At 35.2% G+C, this 22,789-nt stretch overlaps 1 protein-coding gene across 16 annotated transcripts in view; it reads left to right on the top strand.

The window, feature by feature from the left end:
- Positions 1-22,789, top strand: part of Nhe3 (Na[+]/H[+] hydrogen exchanger 3) — a 235,270-nt gene that overhangs the window by 28,750 nt on the left and 183,731 nt on the right. For 12 of the 16 annotated variants that reach the window (XR_012719364.1, XR_012719363.1, XM_075295529.1 and 9 more), the window contains one exon: positions 10,270-10,400. Coding sequence is in view for 14 of the 16 variants with exons in the window: in XM_075295529.1 (XP_075151644.1) it covers positions 10,270-10,400 (131 nt within the window). In the remaining 2 variants the exon portion in view is untranslated. Of the gene's footprint in view, positions 1-10,269; positions 10,401-10,468; positions 10,711-22,789 lie in introns of those variants that run through there. The other 4 variants (XM_075295521.1, XM_075295524.1, XM_075295531.1 and 1 more) reach the window with 3 other exon arrangements.

Raw genomic sequence — 22,789 nt, 5'->3', positions numbered from 1 at the left:
ATGTACCGCTCAATTTTTTTATATACGGACATAGAATAGAAGTACGAAAACCTAAATCGTATGAGATTTAGGTATTCTAATTTATTAGCGATGATATGATATAGTCGGCCCGCCAGACTTTATACTTTATTCGCTTGTTTAAATGTTGAAAAAGTCGAAAAATGAAATCTCTAAAGTCCCAATGTGGTCAAATATAGTAAATAAATCATTATGAGATGTTCATTTAAATGAATGGCTTGACATAAACTGTATACTAGAGCATTGCATCCAAAAACAATAGATGATGAAGACGGGAGAATGGGCGACGTCATACCAAAAGTTGCGTTTACGGTGTTCGATACATACACGTTCGTTCATTTTTAATTTGCAATATTTTTTGTTAAAAACTCACAAATGATGTTAAATTTTGTGTAAATAATAATGAGAAACTTTTGACCGATTGTTCTACGTCATTCCCTGATATAAATTTCTTTTTATTCTTAGTTTAATTTGTGGAACAAAAAATCATAAACGACACGTTTGCATCGAACGCCGTCAATGGTTTGATACCCTCTGCTGCCATTTTCCCATCTTCATCTTCCATTGTTTTTGATTGCATCGGTCATATATTTTTGTGTTCGAGACCATCTCGAAGCCCAACAAGTAAGGTAGAGATTTGTAGTCGTTCCCGTTTGGACCGATGTTTGTAAGTTCGAATACAACCATAACTCGTTCTCGTTTGTGTTGTATGAAACGGTCAATCAAACAACTTCAGTCTTCGGGATCAAACACAACGAGTCAAATTGTTTTCGAAAACAAAGTGAAGGAATCGAGGATTTCGACTCTTTTTTTGCCCTCACGTAGTAACAATAACAACAACTTTTATATGTATTGTACGTTTCTTTAGTTGTAAGTTGATGGAAAGGCGCTTGTGTATGAAGTAAAAAAAAAATAACATAAAGTGGAAAAAACCTTCTGCATTTCTATGTAAAAAGGCATTAACAGCAAAACAAAATATTGCTCTAGTTTTTAGGAGAAACATTTGGGATGATATTTTTGGGCATTATAGTAAGTAATCGTTAAAAATGCAATTCACTTTTTCGTATAAAAAATAAGGGGCATTCGTATTTAAAGGAAATGAAACATTTTTCCTTTTCCTATAGAAATAAAATTTTGACAAAATTTTCATTAGAAATAAAATGTCGACAAAATTTTCTATTGAAATAAAATGTTCACAAAATTTTTTATAGAAATAAAATGTTGATAAAATTTTCTAGAGAAATAAAATTTTGACCAAATTTTCTATAGAAATAAAATTTTGATTAAATTTTTTATAGAAATACGATGTTGACAAAATTTTCTATAGAAATAAAATTTTGAGAAAATTTCTATAGAAATAAAATGTTAATAATTTTCTATAGAAATAACATTTTTTTATAGATTTACTCGTTTGCGAATAAGTTCATTGTTCTTTACTTCTAAAAAAATTTCCCTGAAGACGAACATCGGAGATGTTTCGAAATATTGGATAATACTAAATAAAAATACAACTCAAAAAAACAACAACATCTGTTTTTATTCATATGACCTCAAACCGAACTATACAAATATAATGTTGACAAATTTTCTACAGAAATAAAATTGTGACAAAATTTTCTATAGAAATACAATTTTGATAGAATTTTCTATAGAAATAGAATTTTGATAAATTTTTTTATAGATGTTAACAACTTTTTCTATAGAAATAAAATTTTGACAAATTTTCTATAGAAATAAAATTATGACAACATTTTTTAAAGATATAAAATTTTGATGAAAATTTTTATAGAAATAAAATTTTCACAAAGTTTTCTATAGAAATAAAATTTTGATAAAATTTTCTATAGAAATACAAGGTTGATAAAATTTTCTATACAAATAAAATTTTGATAAAATATGGCCCGTTTGCAATACCATCCGACCTACATCAATGACAACTACTTATGCCAAGTTTCAAGTCGATAGCTTGTTTCGTTCGGAAGTTAGCGTGATGTCAACAGACGGTCGGACGGACATGCGTAGATCAACTCAGAATTTCACCGCGACCCAGAATATATATACTTTATGGGGTCTTAGAGCAATATTTCGATGTATTACAAATGGAATGACAAACTTAATATACCCCCTTCCTATGGTGGATGGTATAAAAAACAGACAAAAAATACAAAAATAAATTTACTTTTACTAGTTACATATAAAAACATAACAAATTTAAACATTTACCTTGTTAGAATTACTCATTTTATCGTCAATAAGCTTGACTATTAATTACACACTTATATCTAAAGAAACACAAACTGTATGACTTCTTTTCTCATTAAGCATGATTCCATTTTTTGTCATAACATACTCGAGAACTTTGCAAATTCCCGAAACTCCCGCTAAATGTTCGAGTATTCTCGATTATCCCGTTTCACTAATGCAATCGAATGTTTGCTTGCGACCGAGAATCGAAACAAATGCACAACTTCAATGATGTGACGTCACAACAACATTCACTCGATACTGAATTATTGGGTGTGATTCAAACCATGTCTCATTCATACATTTACATTCATTCGAACTGATTCGATCAAGCCAGTGTTCTCATTCTATTCATTCGATCAACGAAGATTATTCAGTCTTCTCGAACCGTTTCATGAGTGCGGTTGTGTGCGCTATGAATGAATGTTCTCATGCAATGCTCTACTGTATACACTTGATATTAGTATTCAAAGAAACACTTTCATAAATGTAATGAGTATAACGAATTTTCTCTACAATAGTTTTTTTTTATTGTGTTAAAAAATACATTGCCCTTTTTTATTTAATTAAAATGTTTGTTTAAAAAAAAAAAATACAATCATTTGTATACAATAAAAAACGAGGTTTCCACAATTACTGTCCCGAGGCACAACCGATGAAAAATTTAAATTAGACGAAAAGATTTTAACATCTTCAAGGTAACAGATACGTACTGTCTATATATGTACATTCCTATGAAACCACGGGAATGGACCAATATTGGTCCATAATTACATGTAGTAATGCAATAATGAGCGACGGTTGTTGATAGATTTGTTTACGTTATTGATGGTGGTGGGTACATAAGATTCGGACAGCCGACCGTGTATACTTGTTCGGATTTACTGCACTCTTTCTTCATGACCATTTCAACCAATATCGTTCCACAACTACCGTATTCGCCTGATTTGGCTCCGGTTGAATTCTGCCTATTCCCAAAATTCCACAGATTGCTTCGGAGAACGTGTTTCGAGTCGATTGAGGAGATGAAAGAGATATACTTGAAAACGTATAGCCATCAGAGAACGGCTGCGATCTACCGCAACCGACCAGGGTATTTAGTAAACACCAACATTTTTCAATCTTAAAACACCAATTGGTAAAAAAATTCAACCACCAATATCCAATGCAACCGACGACTGTCGGTGTTTGTTAGTATGAGTGTTGGTCTTTCGAAAACACCGTAGTAAAGCAATCACACAAATTGGTTACCCATACAGCGTTGCCACTACGCAATTTTATGTTGGACCAACATTTTTCCAAAATCGGACCAAAATTCCCTCCAGCGGACCAAATTTCCAACTTCGAAGAAAAATGCTTTAAAAAATATTTTATTGTTGCACATAGTGATTTTATTTTAAAAATAAAGTAAATCAGAAAGAACTGATATAATTTAGCGGTTGACATCAAAACGTCGACTTTTCAACTTTTTTTAAATATGAAAAAATTTGACTTTTTGAAAAGGTCGAATTTTAAAGTCAATTTTGGTTGACATCAACGCGAAACATTCGATTTTCTGTGATTGAAATGGTATCTAATCCCACACTGAAAAAATCAAAGATTTTGATTGTGGTATTGATTCCAAGCCAAAGAAGCAGAGAGACTAGAAGTGAGGAGAAATTTTCGTCACAATTCTTTTTTAAATTTGAGTTTTGCGTACTTGATTCTAGGACACAAATTATAATGTATTAATTTGTTTTTCTTCATGTGCTATCAAAGTCTATGGAAACGTCTGAACGACTTCTAGTTTTAACCGCTGAACCTTCTTGATTATTTTTCTTTGTTGAACCAACCAGATTGTTCCAAAAACATTAGCAGACTGCTTAAGTTAACGTTTTCCAGATCCGCCAGTAATCTGAAGCTATATGCTCCTAAAAGTTGCTTGCGCTTTACACAAAATGCAGGACATTCACACAAGAGGTGTTTAATTGATTCTTTTTCCTCCGCATCATGACAGCTCATACAATAGTCATTATACTTCGCGCCAATAGTTTTTGCAAAATCGCCTATCAGGCAGCGCCCCGTTATAGCAGATATCAGGAGTGATATCTGACGTCTCGAGAACATTAGCATATCTAGTGTGCGGTTTAAGTTTAAATGGGGCCATATTTGCTTGGTGTCGTTATAACCCTTACAATTCTCCCATCGAACATTTGCCATCATAACAGCCTTCTCACGGAGCATGAGCTTGCAGGTAGCTAGGGGCATACCAACAAATTCTAGTTCCCCTGGAATATGTAAGGTAGTCCCTAGCCTTGCCAACTCATCCGCTTCGCAGTTCCCCGGTATGTTCCTATGGCCAGGCACCCATATTAGGTGAATATTGTACTGCTCAGCCATCTCATTGAGAGATTTGCGGCAGTCGATGGTCGTTTTCGAGTTGAGGAACACAGAATCCAAGGATTTTATTGCAGGTTGACTGTTTTTTTGGAACATTACTTCTCAGCCAATTCGCCACCTCTCTTATTGCTAATATTTCAGCCTGAAAAACACTACAGTGATTAGGTATTCTTTTCGCTATTCGAAGTTCCAGATCATTAGAATATACTCCGAACCCCACTTGTCCATCCAATTTGGAGCCATCAGTGTAGAAATCTATATATTCTTTATACCCCGGGGTCTGTGTGCACCACGCCTCACTGTTGGGGATTAGAGTCTCAAACTTTTTGATGAAAAGTGGACTCGCCAAAGTGTAATCCACTACGTTAGGCACATCTGGCATTATTTTGAGGACAGAACTGTGACCGTAACCTTTTTCCGACCACAGCGATAGCTCGCGCAACCGCACAGCTGTTGTTGCAGCTGACTGTTTGGCCAAAATGTCTAAAGGCAATAGATGCAGCATGACATTAAGGGAATTTGTTCCTGTCTTGCTGAATACGCCTGAAATACACAAACACGCCATACGCTGAACTTTATCTAAACAAGTCGGTTTCTGAAGTGCCGGCCACCTGACTACAACACCATATAGCATTATAGGTCTAACCACTGCCGTGTATAGCCAATGCACAATTTTTGGTTTTAGTCCCCACTTTTTTCCTATTGCCTTTTTGCACGAGTACAAAGCTACAGTTGCCTTTCTCGCCCTTTCTTCAATATTAAGCTTAAAGTTCAGCTTCCTGTCCAAAATAACGCCAAGGTATTTTGTACAATCACCAAAGGGAATTTCAATACCCCCTAAGGAAATAGGCCTACCCGTGGGAGTTTTGCGATCTTTGCAGTACATGACTAATTCTGTCTTTGCAGGATTTACCCCAAGACTGGGTAAATCCTGCAAATCCATTGTCTTTCGCCCATTTCTCAGTCATCCGGAGGGCCCTCTGAATAATATCTCTGATTGTGGATGGGAATTTTCCCCTGACTGCCAGAGCCACATCATCTGCGTATGCCACCACTTTTATCCTTTCTTTTTCTAGAGTAACCAGAAGGCTATTTATAGCAACATTCCAAAGAAGAGGTGATAGAACTCCTCCTTGGGGAGTGCCTCTGTTCACATACCTTTGTATGTTTGCTTGCCCTAGTGTGGCTGAAATACGTCTCTTCATTAGTAGTTCGTCTAACAGCCTGAGTATACATGGATCAACATTCAGAGTTGTCAGTCCATTTAATATCGAGCTAGGATGGACATTATTGAACGCCCCTTCGATGTCTAGAAACGCCACGATTATGTATTCTTGGACAGATAGTGAGCTTTCAATAAAGCTGACTAGATCATGTAGTGCGGTCTCAGTAGACCTGCCCTTCGAGTATGCATGTTCTAAGATGATGAGATGCTAGTTCTAAGATAAATATCTATCACCCTCTCCAGAGTCTTAAGTAGGAATGAGGATAAGCTGATTGGTCGGAAATACTTCGCCCTCGAGTGAGAGGCTTTTCCCGCTTTAGGTATGAAAACGACTTTTGTTTCCCTCCACTTTCCTGGGATATATGATAAGTTGATACATCCTTTATATATCGCCGACAACCAGGGGATAATTTTGTCAGTTACTGCTTGTAACTCCGCCGGAGTAATTCCATCAGGTCCGGGGGATTTGAATGGTCCAAAGCTATTTAGTGCCCATCTTATTCTAGTTTCCGATACAATTTCCTCGACAGGAAACGACCGCTGAGCAACTGTGGCACCGCCAGTACATGGTTCAACCGTCTGATTTCCAGGAAAATGTGTGTCCAATAGTTCCTCCAGCGTCTCCTCACTGGACGTTGTCCAATTGCCCTCCGATGTTTTAATGAAACCTGGAGCGGAGTTGGTGGATGCTAGAACCTTCCGTAGTCTGGAAGCCTCGGACGTATTCTCAATACTGCTGCAGTAATCATTCCAAGAGTTATGCTGAGCCTTTCTCAGTTCTCGCTTGTATCCTCTCAGATTCTTCTTGTAAGCGTCCCAGTCCTCAGGGGCTCTGGTGGACTTTGCCTTGTTAAAGAGCTTCCTGCAGGATTTCCTCATATTACTTATTTCCGTAGACCACCATGGTGGTCGATGTTTCCCCCTTGGCTTTCCTCTAGGGCATGCAGCTTTCAGTGAGATGTTGAAGGCCTTAGTAATCCGCTCCACTGCGTGTTCGATATCATCATATTGAACGATTCCCTATACCTATTCCAGTCAGCTTTCCTAACATTTGGCGGAAATATGGTCTTGGCGATATGAACATCAAATTTGAAACTGATGTAGCGATGATCTGAGAAGCTGTGTTCACTTAAAACCTGCCACTCAGATATCATTTCATTCAGTTCTTGCGAGGCCAAGGTGATGTCCAAAACCTCTTGCCTGTTTTTAGTGACAAAGGTTGGGGCATCTCCCTTGTTGCAAACTACCAGATTAGTACGCAAAATAAACTCTATTAGCGACTCTCCCCTTGCATTAGTATCACTACTTCCCCATATACTATGATGTGCATTCGCATCGCATCCTATAATGAGTTTCGTCTTTATTTTCAGTGACTCCTCCACTAAGGCCTTAACGGCATATGGAGGCACCTCCCTGTCATGTCCCATGTAGACCGAAGATACCCAATATTTGCATTTGGCTATTTCTAAACTGGCAACGACAGTGTCTGTATTGCACATTGAAGGAAGCAGAAACAAGTTGAGCTCGTTTTTAGCAATTATACAGGCTCGATTTACATCATTACCAGGATACTGCAATAGTTTGAACCCCGGAGTACTTAATTCACATATTTTGTTTCTATAAACATATGGTTCTTGAATAAGAACTATATCTATGCCCCCTTTCATCAGGAGAACTTTTAAGGCAGCACATGCAGCCTTACAATGATGAAGATTTATCTGGAGGATCCGTAGGACCATCGAGATTTTCAACAACCGTCACATTAGCCGCTTCAATCGAGTCATCAAGAATGTTCTCTTCAGAGATCTCGGTGACTCTCGCAATAACCATAGGTTCAACTTTGGTGAGTTCTGAGGCAATAGGAACCTCCTCTCGCATACGGTGTCTATCCATGTCTTCAACTTTGGTATCTCCAGTCGATACCCGTCCACTGGGCCCTGAAGTTAGCAACCCAGTGGATGACTTGGAATTTCGCTGCATGGTGGCTTAATATCCCACCACACTTGAAATTCTTAGTAGGTACCTATTACGATGAGTTTGTCCGCTATTGAAAAACACGTCCGTTCCGTTCGACGGTTGAATAGAAACATTAACATTCTTAACTACAAGGACAAACCGACTTCATTAAATAGTTTATAGTCGTTTGGACAAGGAAAAAAATTTTATTTTAGAGAAATACCTCTTCTATGCTAAGCAAAATTCCCATTCGTATTTTAAGCATATGAAATCTTTGGCCTCACGACAATATTTTTTTCACTGCACATATACTATTGTGATAGAAATTTTAAATTCTAGGAAAAAATTATAAATTTGGCCAAATTTATGAAAATGGACCAAATTTCGTTTGGTCCGACCATCGGACCAAATTTAAAAATTAGAAATCTTTTGGACCAATTTTGGTCCGATCGGACCAAAACGGCATCGCTGTACCCATATCTCAGCAATTTGGTATTCTCTTATTTGGTACTCTCTCAACTCTCTTGAGCTAATGCCAACTGCTAGTTGTTGTTGTTGTTGTTGTAACAGTTTATTGTGATCTCATCCATTTCATGTTATACGCTTGGTACATCAGCTTGTTGGCAGATCAAGGAACTCTGCGACTAAGATGGGGTGTGTCCAGAGTGATCTGGTGGTAAGTCGGGTTGGTTTGGCTGGGCAAGAGAAAAGATGACGCGTGTCGTGTGGCCCTTGGTTGCAAATTGGACAAACGTCAGCTACGCTGCTATCAATCACCGATAAGTAGGAATTGAGGCGGCTGCACTTGCCTGATCTTAATTGGGCCAAAACTACCCTAGTCTGCCGTGGGAGGTCTCTTTCCTCCGGTGCTATGGGCGGTGGTCGGACTCCAAGAACAGGATTAACCTTGTAGCTTCTCACCGCTTCAGCTACAGTATCCTCATGAATCCTGTTCAAACCTGCCTGGTACGCTGCTTGATCTAGAGGCTCTCTTTTATAGCGCTGGATCTCGCGCTCTAGATTACGTATATCAACCCTTACGTTCCTGGGTGGTGGTTGTGTATCCATAAGATGGTGGTTTGGATGATTACTGCGATAACAACCCAGGAGATACTGCTTTGACAACATGTAGTTGTGTCTTCGCACAGGGATGATCTTTGTCTCCACATAAAGGTGATCCAGGGGTGTGCTGCGGAGACACCCAGTCGCAGTTCTAAGAGCAGCGTTCTGGCAGGTTTGTATGTTATTCCACTGCGTATCACTGGTCTGCGGTGTCCACACTGGCGCTGCATAGTTTACCACTGACCGGCCAATTGCCTTATAAGTAGTTAGCAAGGTTTCTTTGTCCGCACCCCAAGTACTGCCGGCTAGTGACTTGAGGACCTTGTTTCTACCACGGAGCTTATTACAAATTGCAGTGGCATGGGCAGATGACCTAAAAAGGCTGTCGAATGTGACCCCAAGAATCTTGGGGTAATTTGTGGTCGGAATTATTACTCCATCGACTCTGATATTCAACAGCCTGCGCACTTCTGCCGTCCATGTAGTAAATAGTGTGGCTGAGGATTTGGTGGGGGATATCCTCAAGTTTCTCGCAGTGAAATAACTGGTAAGATTAGCTATGTAGACGTTCAACCGATCGCAAATGTCATCAACATTGGGCCCAGATGCCAAGATTGTACAGTCATCCGCATATGATACAATCTCGACGCCGTCAGGAGGGGGTGGAATCGAGGACATGTAGAGGTTAAACAGTGCCGGAGATATCACCCCACCTTGGGGAACTCCCTGTTTAACTCTACGCGGTCTTGACTTTCTGTCCCTGAATTCCACGTACGACTGGCGTCCACACATATAATTCAGCACCCAACGCTTCGCTCCTGCCGGTAGGGACGTATTCTCGATGTCCTCAACTGCTAGTAATTGTTGTTGTTGAGTGCAATCACACTTAAGTGCCAACCTCGTTTTTTGTTTACCGAGCGTTGTTACGATGTCAATTGGTTTAAGATTGCAAGACACTGCATACGAACATTGTTATATACTATTGGTGTTTTTATTCTCGCATTTGTATCAATGTAAAAGATCGCATGGTAATTGGTGTCTTACTCACTGCCACCGACATTTTTCGAGGTTTGGAAAAAAGTTGGCATAAATGTATTTTAGTAAAAGGGGATAGGTAGAAATCATTTAGAATAATAAAAAATATTTTTCATTTTACTCATAGTAGTATGTTCTTCAAACGTTTATTCAAACATATATAATTAGTAAGATTATTAATTGTTCATCACATTAAGGCGACCATATAGTCTGAGTTATCATAAAATGAACAGGTATTAATTGCGCTATTGTTGCACTGAATTATTAAAAAAAATACTTTTCTCTTATACTCTGTTTTGTCTATTTACTTGACACGTTTCACAAAGATTCAAATAAATATTTAAAAATAGTCTGATGGTTATTTGCAGGACTGTGGTGATATAGATAACAATTCGGTAACGGGAAATGGAGGCAATGCTAGCCCACCAAGACGAAATGAAAAGGCGATTCTTGCTAGATTATGGGGAAGTTTCGACACCAAGTAAGTATGACTTTATTTACATTAGATAGTATTTATTAATAATTCTTTCCCCCCAAACGAAATTTTAGACAAAAGATTTACAAGCATTTCGCTGTAAAAAATTTTGTTTGGAAGAAAAGTATACAATTTTTGTGAGAATTACAAGGGCGTGGAAACTATTTAACAAGGATTAACTCGAAACACCAAAAAAAACTTTCTTACATGTGATGTATACAAATTTTGGAAACAAATAATTTAATTTTACATAAAGGGTGGTTAAAATTTCAAGGGCCGATGTTGATTTTGAATAAAACACAAACTTTTTAGGAAATTATTGTAATTTTATTTTATTATGATATATTGGTATTACTCAATTATGTATGGAACAAAATATCGGTCAAATGGGCGCCGCGACCTCGGTGGCACACCTTCATCCGATGGTCCAAATTTTCGATGACGCTGAGGCATAATGGAGGTTCTATGCCGTTAATGTGCCGAATTATCTCATCCTTTAGCTCTTGAATTGTTGCTGGCTTATCGACGTACACCTTTTCTTTCAAATAACCCCAAAGAAAAACGTCCAACCGTGTCAAATCACATGATCTTGGCGGCCAATTGACATCGCCATTACGTGAGATAACACGGCCATTGAATTTGTTACGCAAAAGAGCCATTGTTTCGTTATCTGTGTGGCACCGTCCTGCTGAAACCACATATCGTCCACATCTATATCTTCCAATTCGGGCCATAAAAAGTTCGTTATCACCTCACGATAGCGAACACCATTCACAGTAACCGCCTGACCGGCCTCATTTTGGAAAAAATACGGCCCGATGATGCCGCCAGACCATAAACCGCACCAAACAGTCACTCTTTGTGGGTACATTGGTTTTTCGACAATCACTCTTGGATTTTCATTCGCCCAAATGCGGCAATTCTGTTTATTGACCAAAGATTTTGACCTTCCTTTAAAGATTTTGGTATTGATTCCGAGCCAAAGATGCGGGTTCTTTGAAATAAGGAAATTTTTTTGCGACTTATCTGGCTTTAATCTACGATCTATAAAATTTAAATTAGGATACAGATCTCATTTATTGAATTTTCATTCTTTTTTTCCGGTATATTAATAAAGCTATTCACGTACAAACAAATGCCAGTTTAAAAATCCAAATTATGACGGATATTTCGAAGTAAAAAAATATTTTCTTAATTCCAAAATAACTTTAAACCAAAGATGCTAAATCCTCAAAATAAGTCTTAGCCTATATTTGAAGCGTTTTTATCTTAAATCTAAAGATTCAATATTTCAGTTAATTTAAGGACGATTTCTTTAAATCAAAAATGTGTTTCTTTACTTTAACGAAAATTTGCCTTAGTTTAAAGTCATGCAACTTTAACGAAGGGACGCAAATTTTCAAAATGTGTGTCCCAAAATTTAATGAAAAAATTTTTGAAGCAAAGATTATAAACTTTCTTTTAATTAAAATTTCATTATTTTAAAGAAATTTGTCCTTAATAGTGTGTAAATTGCGCATCCTAAAATTGAGGTTGCGTAATCTTTAATATCACGTAAATATTTTTTTTCAGTGTAGGATCCATAACAGAGAATGAAGCCGCCGAGTCGCGCCGCCGACCATTTTTTGCCAGTCGACGCCGAATATGTCGACTCATCTCGACTGAAATTTAGCCGCCAATTAATCAAGAATATAGCTTTAAACCAGAAAAATGTATTAGTAATTGTCGTATTTTTTGCTACAATTTTGAATTGAATTGGTTGTACAACTAATCTCATTACCATTCGAATAATTTCAAATTAATTTTATAATGGATAATTGTACGCCGCTGAAGAGACATATTTATATCGACTTAGCCGTCAAGCCGCCGCCGGATGCAAAAATTTTGTGTCAGCCGGCTTCATTATCTGATCCATAAAATTAAAATTAGGATACAGAGCTCTCATTTATGGAATTTTCATTCTCTTTGTGCGATATATTAACGAGCCTATTCACGTTCAAGCAAATGCCAATTTAAAAATCCAAAATATAACGGATACTACTTAATTCCAAAGATACAAAATCCTCAATATAAGTCATTGGACGCAAATCCAATCCAAAAATGTTGTTTTAAATTTACTTAAATTTTTAATTAAATTTAAAACAACATTTTTGGATTGGATTTTTCGTCCAATGACTTATATTGAGGATTTTGTATCTTTGGAATTAAGTAGTATCCGTTATATTTTGGATTTTTAAATTGGCATTTGTTTGAACGTGAATAGGTTCGTTAATATATTGAGAATTTTGTATCTTTGGAATTAAGTAGTATCCGTTACTACTTGACATTATTGGGGTTGCTCAGAACGTTTGGACATGCCAACAATATTTGTTTTGTTTACAGCAACTTAAAACATTCATCTCGCCTAAAAAATTGAATTAAATCGTGAACATTTTGGTACGATTATATTTTAAAACTATCGACGTGGATTAATTCAACAACAGTGTATCGATGAACTTAATTTTTGACGATGAAGCTCCGTCAAAGACCAGTGTTTATCGATGTTATAGAGCATTCAATCGAGGTCATAGTTCTCTCCAAGTCGAATTTCTTGAATGTCTTCCAAAATCAGTTGTTGTTCCGGAAACCAACAACATCAGTTGGCACACAGCATCAATGTGCGCCAACTGATGTTGCAAAATCTATTTGTGACCTCTGGTGAGATTGTGACAATCTTAGGCATTAGTGGGACCTGCGTACATTCAATATTGCATTAACCCTTAAATGCACAAGAACACCGAATCCTCCGAAAAATATATAATCGTGTATGTTCTGCGTTTCACATAAAAGACTTACGGGGAATTTTGCCCTCACAGACGGGAAAAATTTTCACGGATTTTTGATATAATAACATGGAAGCCCTTTAAAAACAAGATTTAAAAATATACCACAAATTGTCCAAGATTCCCCTATCACTTGTTGTAAAAATGGTGGTTGCTTAACCCTTCATTGAATGATTTAATTTGAGCAAGGATAACATTTTTTTGGTATGTTAGAATTGTTGTATATGGTGTTGATATCGTAAACCAATTTTCGTTCGATTCTGATCATGCATTTTCATTTTCTTTAGTGCACGACGTTATTTCCATATGTTATATCACACACAGAGGAGGAAGGTGATCACATCAAACATGTTTTAAGTGAAAAATGTTATTGCTGGATGGGGAAAATGGAACATTTTTACTAAAATTATTGTTTTCTCGCCAAACATAAAATGCTTACCAAAATCAGATACATAATTTCTGAGGTAATAGCAAGGTTGCGTCAAACATGTTACATATTCCCCATGGAAAACTAATATTTTACTTCTGAAACATGTTTGAGGTTATCGTGTATAAAACTATATACGTAGCGTTTAGTAACTTTTCATTTTATATTTACATTTAAAAAAAAAATTAAGAAAGTTTCATAATATTAAAACAAAAAAGTTCACTTTTTCGAGGTACTCAAAATACTTATTTTAATTTCACTTTATTTAAATGAACTTGTTTCGATACTGGATCAAATTCTTATCAAATATAATCTACGGCTTCCAAAATGTGAATAACAAAAAAATAGGGTAAAATATGTAAAATAGTAGGAGCTAGACGCAAGAAACTAACATTGCATATATGCAATGTCATGCAACGAAGGGCTGAAAGCAGCTGATTTTATGTATGTTCGAAACGACAGTGTTGCAAGATTTTGAGAAAACGCATTGAAACTTTTGTAATTGAAAATATGTGTGTTAATGCTTTTTAGATTACAACGAAGTGTGTGTATTATAGCGAAGTATGCAAGAGTAAGTCATTTATAATAAACTGCGTTAAGATTTGTCGCCGTCGGGAAAAAGATGTATGCTTCGGAAAATTATTTGTTTTTATTTATTCATAGAAGCACAAAATACAAAATAATACGCAATTTTGGATTTTTCAGACTATGAAAATTCATAAATTACTCTTGCAATAGATTTTAGTGCGAATATCAATATTTTTTTCTAAAGGCGTTAAATGTTTTGCGTGCGGTCATAGTTCCTCAAATTTGGAGCTTGGCTCTGAACTCTTCGATTTTTATAAATATTTTACAATTCAGTAGTTTTTCTTTACATTGGAGCACACGAGTTTATTCGCATTTCCTTAGCATTTTCCACAAAGTTAGAATTAAAAAGAATTGTACCACGTACGTGATTATATACACACTGTTAGAAAAATATGTTTTTCATATGCTTCGATATAAACAAAATGTGTTTCGGGCACAATTTTTAAACACAATATATTTAAGTGCAAACATGTAATGTTCTCAAACTAACACTAAATGTTTGGAACACATATGTTAATATGTTAGAATATATTATGTTTGGGGCATGCATGTTTCATAAAAATTATATGTGTGAATGTAAACATATATAAATGTACAAATTTCGATTAAACATATATATGTTGTGATATTTTATTCAGAGAGCGAAAGAGAGAGAGAGAGAGTATAGAGAAAGAAATAGAGATAAAAACCGGGAGGGTTGACGAAAGATATCAAATTAACACAGCGAGAGAATCGAAAGAGAGCAATTTCTGTGAAACCGCTTATATGTTGTTTCGGAAACTGCTTTATGATAAGGCCAAAAATTTTATACGCTTAAGTCTAAATATTATTTAATTTAAGTCTAAATATTATTTAATTTGTGTATATTATAAAATTATTTATGTATGTTTATACTCGACCCCACGTTCTTCCTTTGTTAGAGTTTTTGAATTCCTTCCAAAATATCAAACTTTTATACCAAAACCAGTTTTTTATTACAAAATTGTTATTTTTGCAATAAAAAAATAATATTTTATCCAAAAGCTCAGTCCATTTCGTTTATATCAAGCACTGTTTCTGACTGTAAATCTTTAATAACCCACATTTCGAAGTTTCATTATAAAAATTTAATATAGTATAAATATAAATGCGTACATTAAAAAAAACAATTGGTGTTTGGTCGGAGCAGGGATTGAACCCACGACCCTTTGCATGTACGGAAGACATGCTAACCACTGCTCCACGTTGCCAACACATGTATGTTTCTGTTAAATAATGTTATGTTTGCATGGGCTCGTGGGCGCTGCAAACTATGCTATATAAATGTAACTTATAACGATAATTGTCTTCTGGTGACTATAACAGCTACGTAGCTCAGTGGTAGTGTGTTGGCTTATAAACTGTATGGTCCTCGGTTCGATTCTCCGTCCAGGCGAAAGGTAAAATTTAAAAAAATTATAAAATTGAATAATTTCTTCAACATTATTTGTATTAAAGAAAAAGGTGCCAAGAACTAAAAAATTTCGTGGAAGTGAAAATTATGTTAGGGAATGAGCACAATCTTCTTTGTGGAAAATTCTTCCAAGCATATAATATTTTTGGCTCAAAATGCTTCCAAAAATAGAATATGTTCACATAAAACAAACATATTAATGTTTCGGCAGTATCCAATAATATATGTGCTTCCTGCAAAATATGTTTGGAACATATGTTAGAGAGGCGATTTTTTTTGAGGGTATACCTGAATATGCAAAATGATAAAAAAGAACTATGCAGATGCACATTTTTTTCTATATTTTTTTTCTTTGGTTTGGTTGTTTCTTAAAAGATACATTGCGCATTAAACTAAGTTTTTGTGTACGAATAAACAATTTGGTTGTCGTAGAGAATATATACACTGTTAGAAAAATATGTTTTTCATATGTTCCGATATAAACAAAATGTGTTTCGGGCACGATTTTAAACCACAATATATTTAAGTGCGAACATGTAATTTTCCTAAACTAACACTAAATGTTTGGGACATCTATGTTAATATGTTAGAATATATTATGTTTGGGGCATGAATGTTTCATAAAAATCATATGTGTGAATACAAACATATATAAATTTACAAATTTCAACTAAACATACATATGTTGTGATATTTTATTCAAAGCGACAGAGAGAGTATAGAGAGAAATAGAGATGGAAACCGGGAGAGTTGACGAAAGATATCAATATAACACAGCAAAAGAGTCAAAAGAGAACAATTTCTGTGAAACCGCTTGTATGTTGTTTCGGAAAACTGTTTTATGATAAGGCCAAAAATTTGATATGTTTAAGTCTAAATATTATTTAATTTGAATAAAGAGAATATACATTCTGAACCAAGAGAATAGACATTTGAAAAACAAACAGCTTATGTTTTCGCCTTGAGAGCAGCATTTTATGTATGTGTGGACATGTGTTTTGTTTATCATTTTGGCATTATTTTTTTCTTGGTTCGTTAAAAGAAATCAGGGGTCTTCATAAAAATAACGAAAGGGCACTATACTATTTTTAGAGTTGGGACGGTAAAATGAAATAAGGAGGAAATAGTGAAAAATTACACAGTAAAATGTAAAGAAACAAAGTTTAGTTTCTCTTTATTAAAAAGTAGTCCACGAGGAGTTGACGGACACCATCAAATATAAAAGCGGGCATTAAGTTCGACTTTTACAGCTAAAACAATTTAAAAAGTTTATTTTCTTTAAAATGAATTATTAAAGAAAAATAAAAGGAATTTTAGAGCGATGGTGTTAAATGCTAGTAAAAAACTGTTCACTCCTAAATAAATTTATGTTTATATTATAAAATTATGTATGTATGTTTATACTCGACTCCACGTTCTTCTTTTGTTAGTTTTTGAATTCCTTCCAAATTTTAAAGTTTTGTACAAAAACAGTTTTTTATTACAAGATTGTTATTTTTGCAATAAAAAATAATATTTTATCCAAAAATCATTCAATTTCGCTTATGTCAAGCACTGTTACTGACTATAAATCTTTAATAACGCACATTTCGATGTTTCATTTAAAAAAATTAATATAGTATAAATATAAATGTGTAAATTAAAAAAAAAAAAATGTTCGGTCGGAGCAGGGATTGAACCCACGACCCTTTGCATGCAAGGCAGACATGCTAACCACTGCTCCACGTGGCAAACAAATGTATGTTTCTGTTAAATAATGTTATGTTTGCATGGGCTCGTGGGCGCTGCAAACTATGCTATATAAATGTAACTTAAAACGATAATTATCTACTGGTGACTATAACAGCTACGTAGCCCAGTGGATAGTGTGTTGGCTTACAAACTGTATGGTCCTCGGTTCGATTCTCCGTGCAGGCGAAAGGTAAAATTTAAAAAATTTATAAAAGTGAATAATTTCTTCAACATTATTTGTATTACAGAGAAAGGTGCCAATAACTAAAAAATTTCGTGGAAGTGTAAATTACGAGTATGTTAGGGAATGAGCACAATCGTGTTTGGGAAAAATTCTTCCAAGCATATAATATTTTTGGGCTCAAAATGCTTCCAAACATATAATATGTTCACATAAAACAAACATATTAATGTTTCGGCAGTATCCAATAATATATGTGCTTCCTGCAAAATATGTTTGGAACATATGTTAAAGAAGAGATTTTTTTGAGGGTGTACTAGATACGTTTTTACACTACACAGATTGTTTACCAACATTGCTTTTATCTCTGGCAAATATTAATTATTCTCCCATTTGTAGTTTTATAAATTTTCGGGCAAAATTTAATTTTCCGGAAAAAAAAATATTTTTTAACTGTGTTATGATTAGCGTTTTTTCCGGACTTTTTCCATTCCCGGGAAAGCGGAAATTTTTTTCGAATTTCCCGGGATTCCGGTCAAAGGGAAACTTTCCTCGATGTGGCATATATTGAGACATTTGAATAAATTAGAAATCGCCTAAAGCTACGTTTATAAGGCGCGGTCTAATAATGTGTATTATGTTAATCTCTTATATCAGCCCTATATCATACAAGAAGCTTTTACAATTGTCACAATGGACAGACTCTTCCGATATAGTGCGATTTTTTTGTTGTAACATTAAAACTTGTATGTCAATGAAAAAAAACTTATTTCGATGTCACCATCGTAAAACAGAGTCACTATATTTCACTATATGCACACGTTCAATATTCCCATAAGGAATACACCATCTACACCCTCAAAAAAAATCTCTTCTTTAACATATGTTCCAAACATATTTTGCAGGAAGCACATATATTATTGCATACTGCCGAAACATTAATATGTTTGTTTTATGTGAACATATTATATGTTTGGAAGCATTTTGAGCCCAAAAATATTATATGCTTGGAAGAATTTTTCCCAAACACGATTGTGCTCATTCCCTAACATACTCGTAATTTTCACTTCCACGAAATTTTTTAGTTATTGGCACCTTTCTCTGTAATACAAATAATGTTGAAGAAATTATTCACTTTTATAAATTTTTTAAATGTTACCTTTCGCCTGCACGGAGAATCGAACCGAGGACCATACAGTTTGTAAGCCAACACACTATCCACTGGGCTACGTAGCTGTTATAGTCACCAGTAGATAATTATCGTTTTAAGTTACATTTATATAGCATAGTTTGCAGCGCCCACGAGCCCATGCAAACATAACATTATTTAACAGAAACATACATTTGTTTGCCACGTGGAGCAGTGGTTAGCATGTCTGCCTTGCATGCAAAGGGTCGTGGGTTCAATCCCTGCTCCGACCGAACATTTTTTTTGTTTTTTTGTTTTTTTTTTTTTTAATTTACACATTTATATTTATACTATATTAATTTTTTTAAATGAAACATCGAAATGTGCGTTATTAAAGATTTATAGTCAGTAACAGTGCTTGATATAAGCGAAATTGAATGATTTTTGGATAAAATATTATTTTTTATTGCAAAAATAACAATCTTGTAATAAAAAACTGTTTTTGTACAAAACTTTAAAATTTGGAAGGAATTCAAAAACTAACAAAAGAAGAACGTGGAGTCGAGTATAAACATACATACATAATTTTATAATATAAACATAAATTTATTTAGGAGTGAACAGTTTTTTACTAGCATTTAACACCATCGCTCTAAAATTCCTTTTATTTTTCTTTAATAATTCATTTTAAAGAAAATAAACTTTTTAAATTGTTTTAGCTGTAAAAGTCGAACTTAATGCCCGCTTTTATATTTGATGGTGTCCGTCAACTCCTCGTGGACTACTTTTTAATAAAGAGAAACTAAACTTTGTTTCTTTACATTTTACTGTGTAATTTTTCACTATTTCCTCCTTATTTCATTTTACCGTCCCAACTCTAAAAATAGTATAGTGCCCTTTCGTTATTTTTATGAAGACCCCTGATTTCTTTTAACGAACCAAGAAAAAAATAATGCCAAAATGATAAACAAAACACATGTCCACACATACATAAAATGCTGCTCTCAAGGCGAAAACATAAGCTGTTTGTTTTTCAAATGTCTATTCTCTTGGTTCAGAATGTATATTCTCTTTATTCAAATTAAATAATATTTAGACTTAAACATATCAAAATTTTGGCCTTATCATAAAACAGTTTTCCGAAACAACATACAAGCGGTTTCACAGAAATTGTTCTCTTTTGACTCTTTTGCTGTGTTATATTGATATCTTTCGTCAACTCTCCCGGTTTCCATCTCTATTTCTCTCTATACTCTCTCTGTCGCTTTGAATAAAATATCACAACATATGTATGTTTAGTTGAAATTTGTAAATTTATATATGTTTGTATTCACACATATGATTTTTATGAAACATTCATGCCCCAAACATAATATATTCTAACATATTAACATAGATGTCCCAAACATTTAGTGTTAGTTTAGGAAAATTACATGTTCGCACTTAAATATATTGTGGTTTAAAATCGTGCCCGAAACACATTTTGTTTATATCGGAACATATGAAAAACATATTTTTCTAACAGTGTATATTTGAAATTAAAGAAATCATAATAAAAGTTGCCATTTTCATATTTCATAAACACATCCTTGCAATAATTATGCAAATATTTTGAAAATATGCAATTGCAAATGTGGTTATATATGGTACAATGGCCCATTGTTTATAAAAGTTTGCTTAGTCTACCAGTCTATTGGAATACCGGTTTACAGAAATATGACGATAAAAAAGTGAGAAGAGTAACCTTCTTTTAACCATTTGGGAGGTCGTTAGACCCTGAGCTAGAACCCACGACTATATATGTCGGACAAGGTAACTATTTCTACTTGGTACCATATTCAAATAGGAGAATGCAATTTCCAAAGTAATTTTTACTTAAATTATTTCATTTCATAGTTTATTTTATCTAAACAAAAATACCAAAAAGAATTAAATTGTATTATATATTCTTCTCTACTTTGGCTAAATTATACCCCATTCACATGAGACTCAAAATGGATTTGAAGTCTCTTATTTACAAAAAAATGACAGTTGAAAATAGATAAAAAATAAAGATAAAGATTTTGGAAGTGTAATGAGAATGATGATTTACCCAATGGTACTAAACATAATGTTTTTGTAGTATTTATCCCTCCATTTTATATAGAATACTGCAAAAAAAATCCTGGGAATTCCCGCACTTAATTCCCGTGAAAGCGGGAGCGAAAATACCCAATATTTGCATTTGGATATCTCTAGACTAGCTACGACAGTGTCTGCATTGCTCAATGAAGGAAGCAGAAACAAGTTTAGTTCGTTCTTAGCAATTATACATGCTCGATTTATTTCGTTACCGGTATTATGCAAAAGTTTGAAACCCGGAGTGCTTAATTCACAGATCTTGTTCTTATATATGTATGGTTCTTGAATAAGAATTATATCTATGTCTCCTTTCATAAGGAGAACTTTTAAGGCAGCACAAGCGGCTTTACAATGGTGAAGATTTATCTGGAGGAACCGTAGAACCATCCAAATTTTCAACCACCGTCACATCAGCCGCTTCAATTGAGTCATCAAGGGCTTCCTCTTCACAGATCTCGGTGACTCTTGCAACAATCCGCGGTTAAGCTTTGGTGAGGTTTGAGCCTGTAGACACTTCCCGCATACGATTTTCGCCATAGTCTGCAGTTTTTATGTCTCCTTCGGCTTCGCTAGGAGATTTTTTCACTGCTGACTCTACCGGAGGCTTGTCCGTTTCGGAATCCTTTGGCTGATCGCTTTTGTATACCTTCATATGGATATCATGAAAGCCATAACTTACACGTCCTTGGGTCTCGACTAGAAGTGGCAGCGACTCTATGTTTAATATAAACACCGCATGTCGTCTTGGTCCATCCACCTCATCCAAACGACCAACCTTCCAATCGGCGGTTGGAAGATCTGGGTTACATTCCTTTAGTCTGTTTAGTATTGACTCAGGATCAGGAGGGTTTGTCGGTATTCATGCATGTGCTCTAGGTTTAGCCGGTATGTCTTTTTTTATCGACTAACACCAAAGCGGCTCCTTCCCAAACTTCACCAATTAGCATCAATGCAGCTTTAAAGCAATCCATAGACCTCTGTTCTGCAAAAGCTATTAACTTATATCGTCCTTGATACCATCCAGCATCTTGCCGTCGAGGACTTGGTCCGGGAAACTTTTTTCGCACCTCTGAGTAGACACCAGACATCGCGTTCTCAATTTCCCCCCATGTTTGCCTTGGAATCGTACCGTCCAATGCTCCTTTATTAATAATAACCATCACAAGGCAAACGATCTGTGATCCCGTTTAGAGGATGGCAGCTCATCCGGTGATCGTTCCCTTTTTCCAGCTTCAAGAATTCCTTGAGCCCATTTTAAGGAATCGCTTTGCTTAGCCGACAACGTGCTTGGGTCGACTGATCCAAATTTCTTTAGGATAAACAGAGCATTTCTTCATTCCTTGAATCTCTTTCGAGAGGGATTGCCTCCTTTTGATGTCGTCACCTTAGAAAAGGTTCGACTTGCCAAAGTGTCACCGCCAGTCGACCCGGCCCTGAAGTTAGCAACCCAGTGGATGACTTTGAATTTCGCTGCATGGTGGTTTATTATTTCCACCACACGTGAAATTCGTAATAAGTACTTATTACGATGAAATACTCCGCTATTAGAAAACACGTCCGTTCAGTTCGACTCTAAAAATACAACATGTATTTTCTTCGTTGCAGTTGTTTTATGACTTATAACTTTGTTATTTTTCGGTCTTTTTTCTTCTAGTTCTTATTACTTACGTTAGAGTATCATCTATACGACCAAGGAGAGAAAAATTAAATTGCGATTTTTTGTTTGTTATTGTTCGTTTATTCTTCAATCATTTTGTTTTTGATTTCAGATTAAAACCATGCATTGACTAAACTACAAGTGTAGCTTAACCAACAGAGGAAAATAATGTTTGTCAAATTAATTTGCGCAATGCCCTATAGACTGCAAGATGGTTGAATGGACGCACGTTTCGGAATTACCACATTCCTCATCAGCATCCTCTACTTGCAGTAAAACTATCAACCACTTATCAGAATAAATTTTT

This window comes from Haematobia irritans, chromosome 2 (assembly GCF_050003625.1).
Source record: "Haematobia irritans isolate KBUSLIRL chromosome 2, ASM5000362v1, whole genome shotgun sequence".
Classification (NCBI taxonomy): domain Eukaryota; kingdom Metazoa; phylum Arthropoda; class Insecta; order Diptera; family Muscidae; genus Haematobia; species Haematobia irritans.
This window is presented reverse-complemented; position numbering and strand designations above follow the sequence as displayed.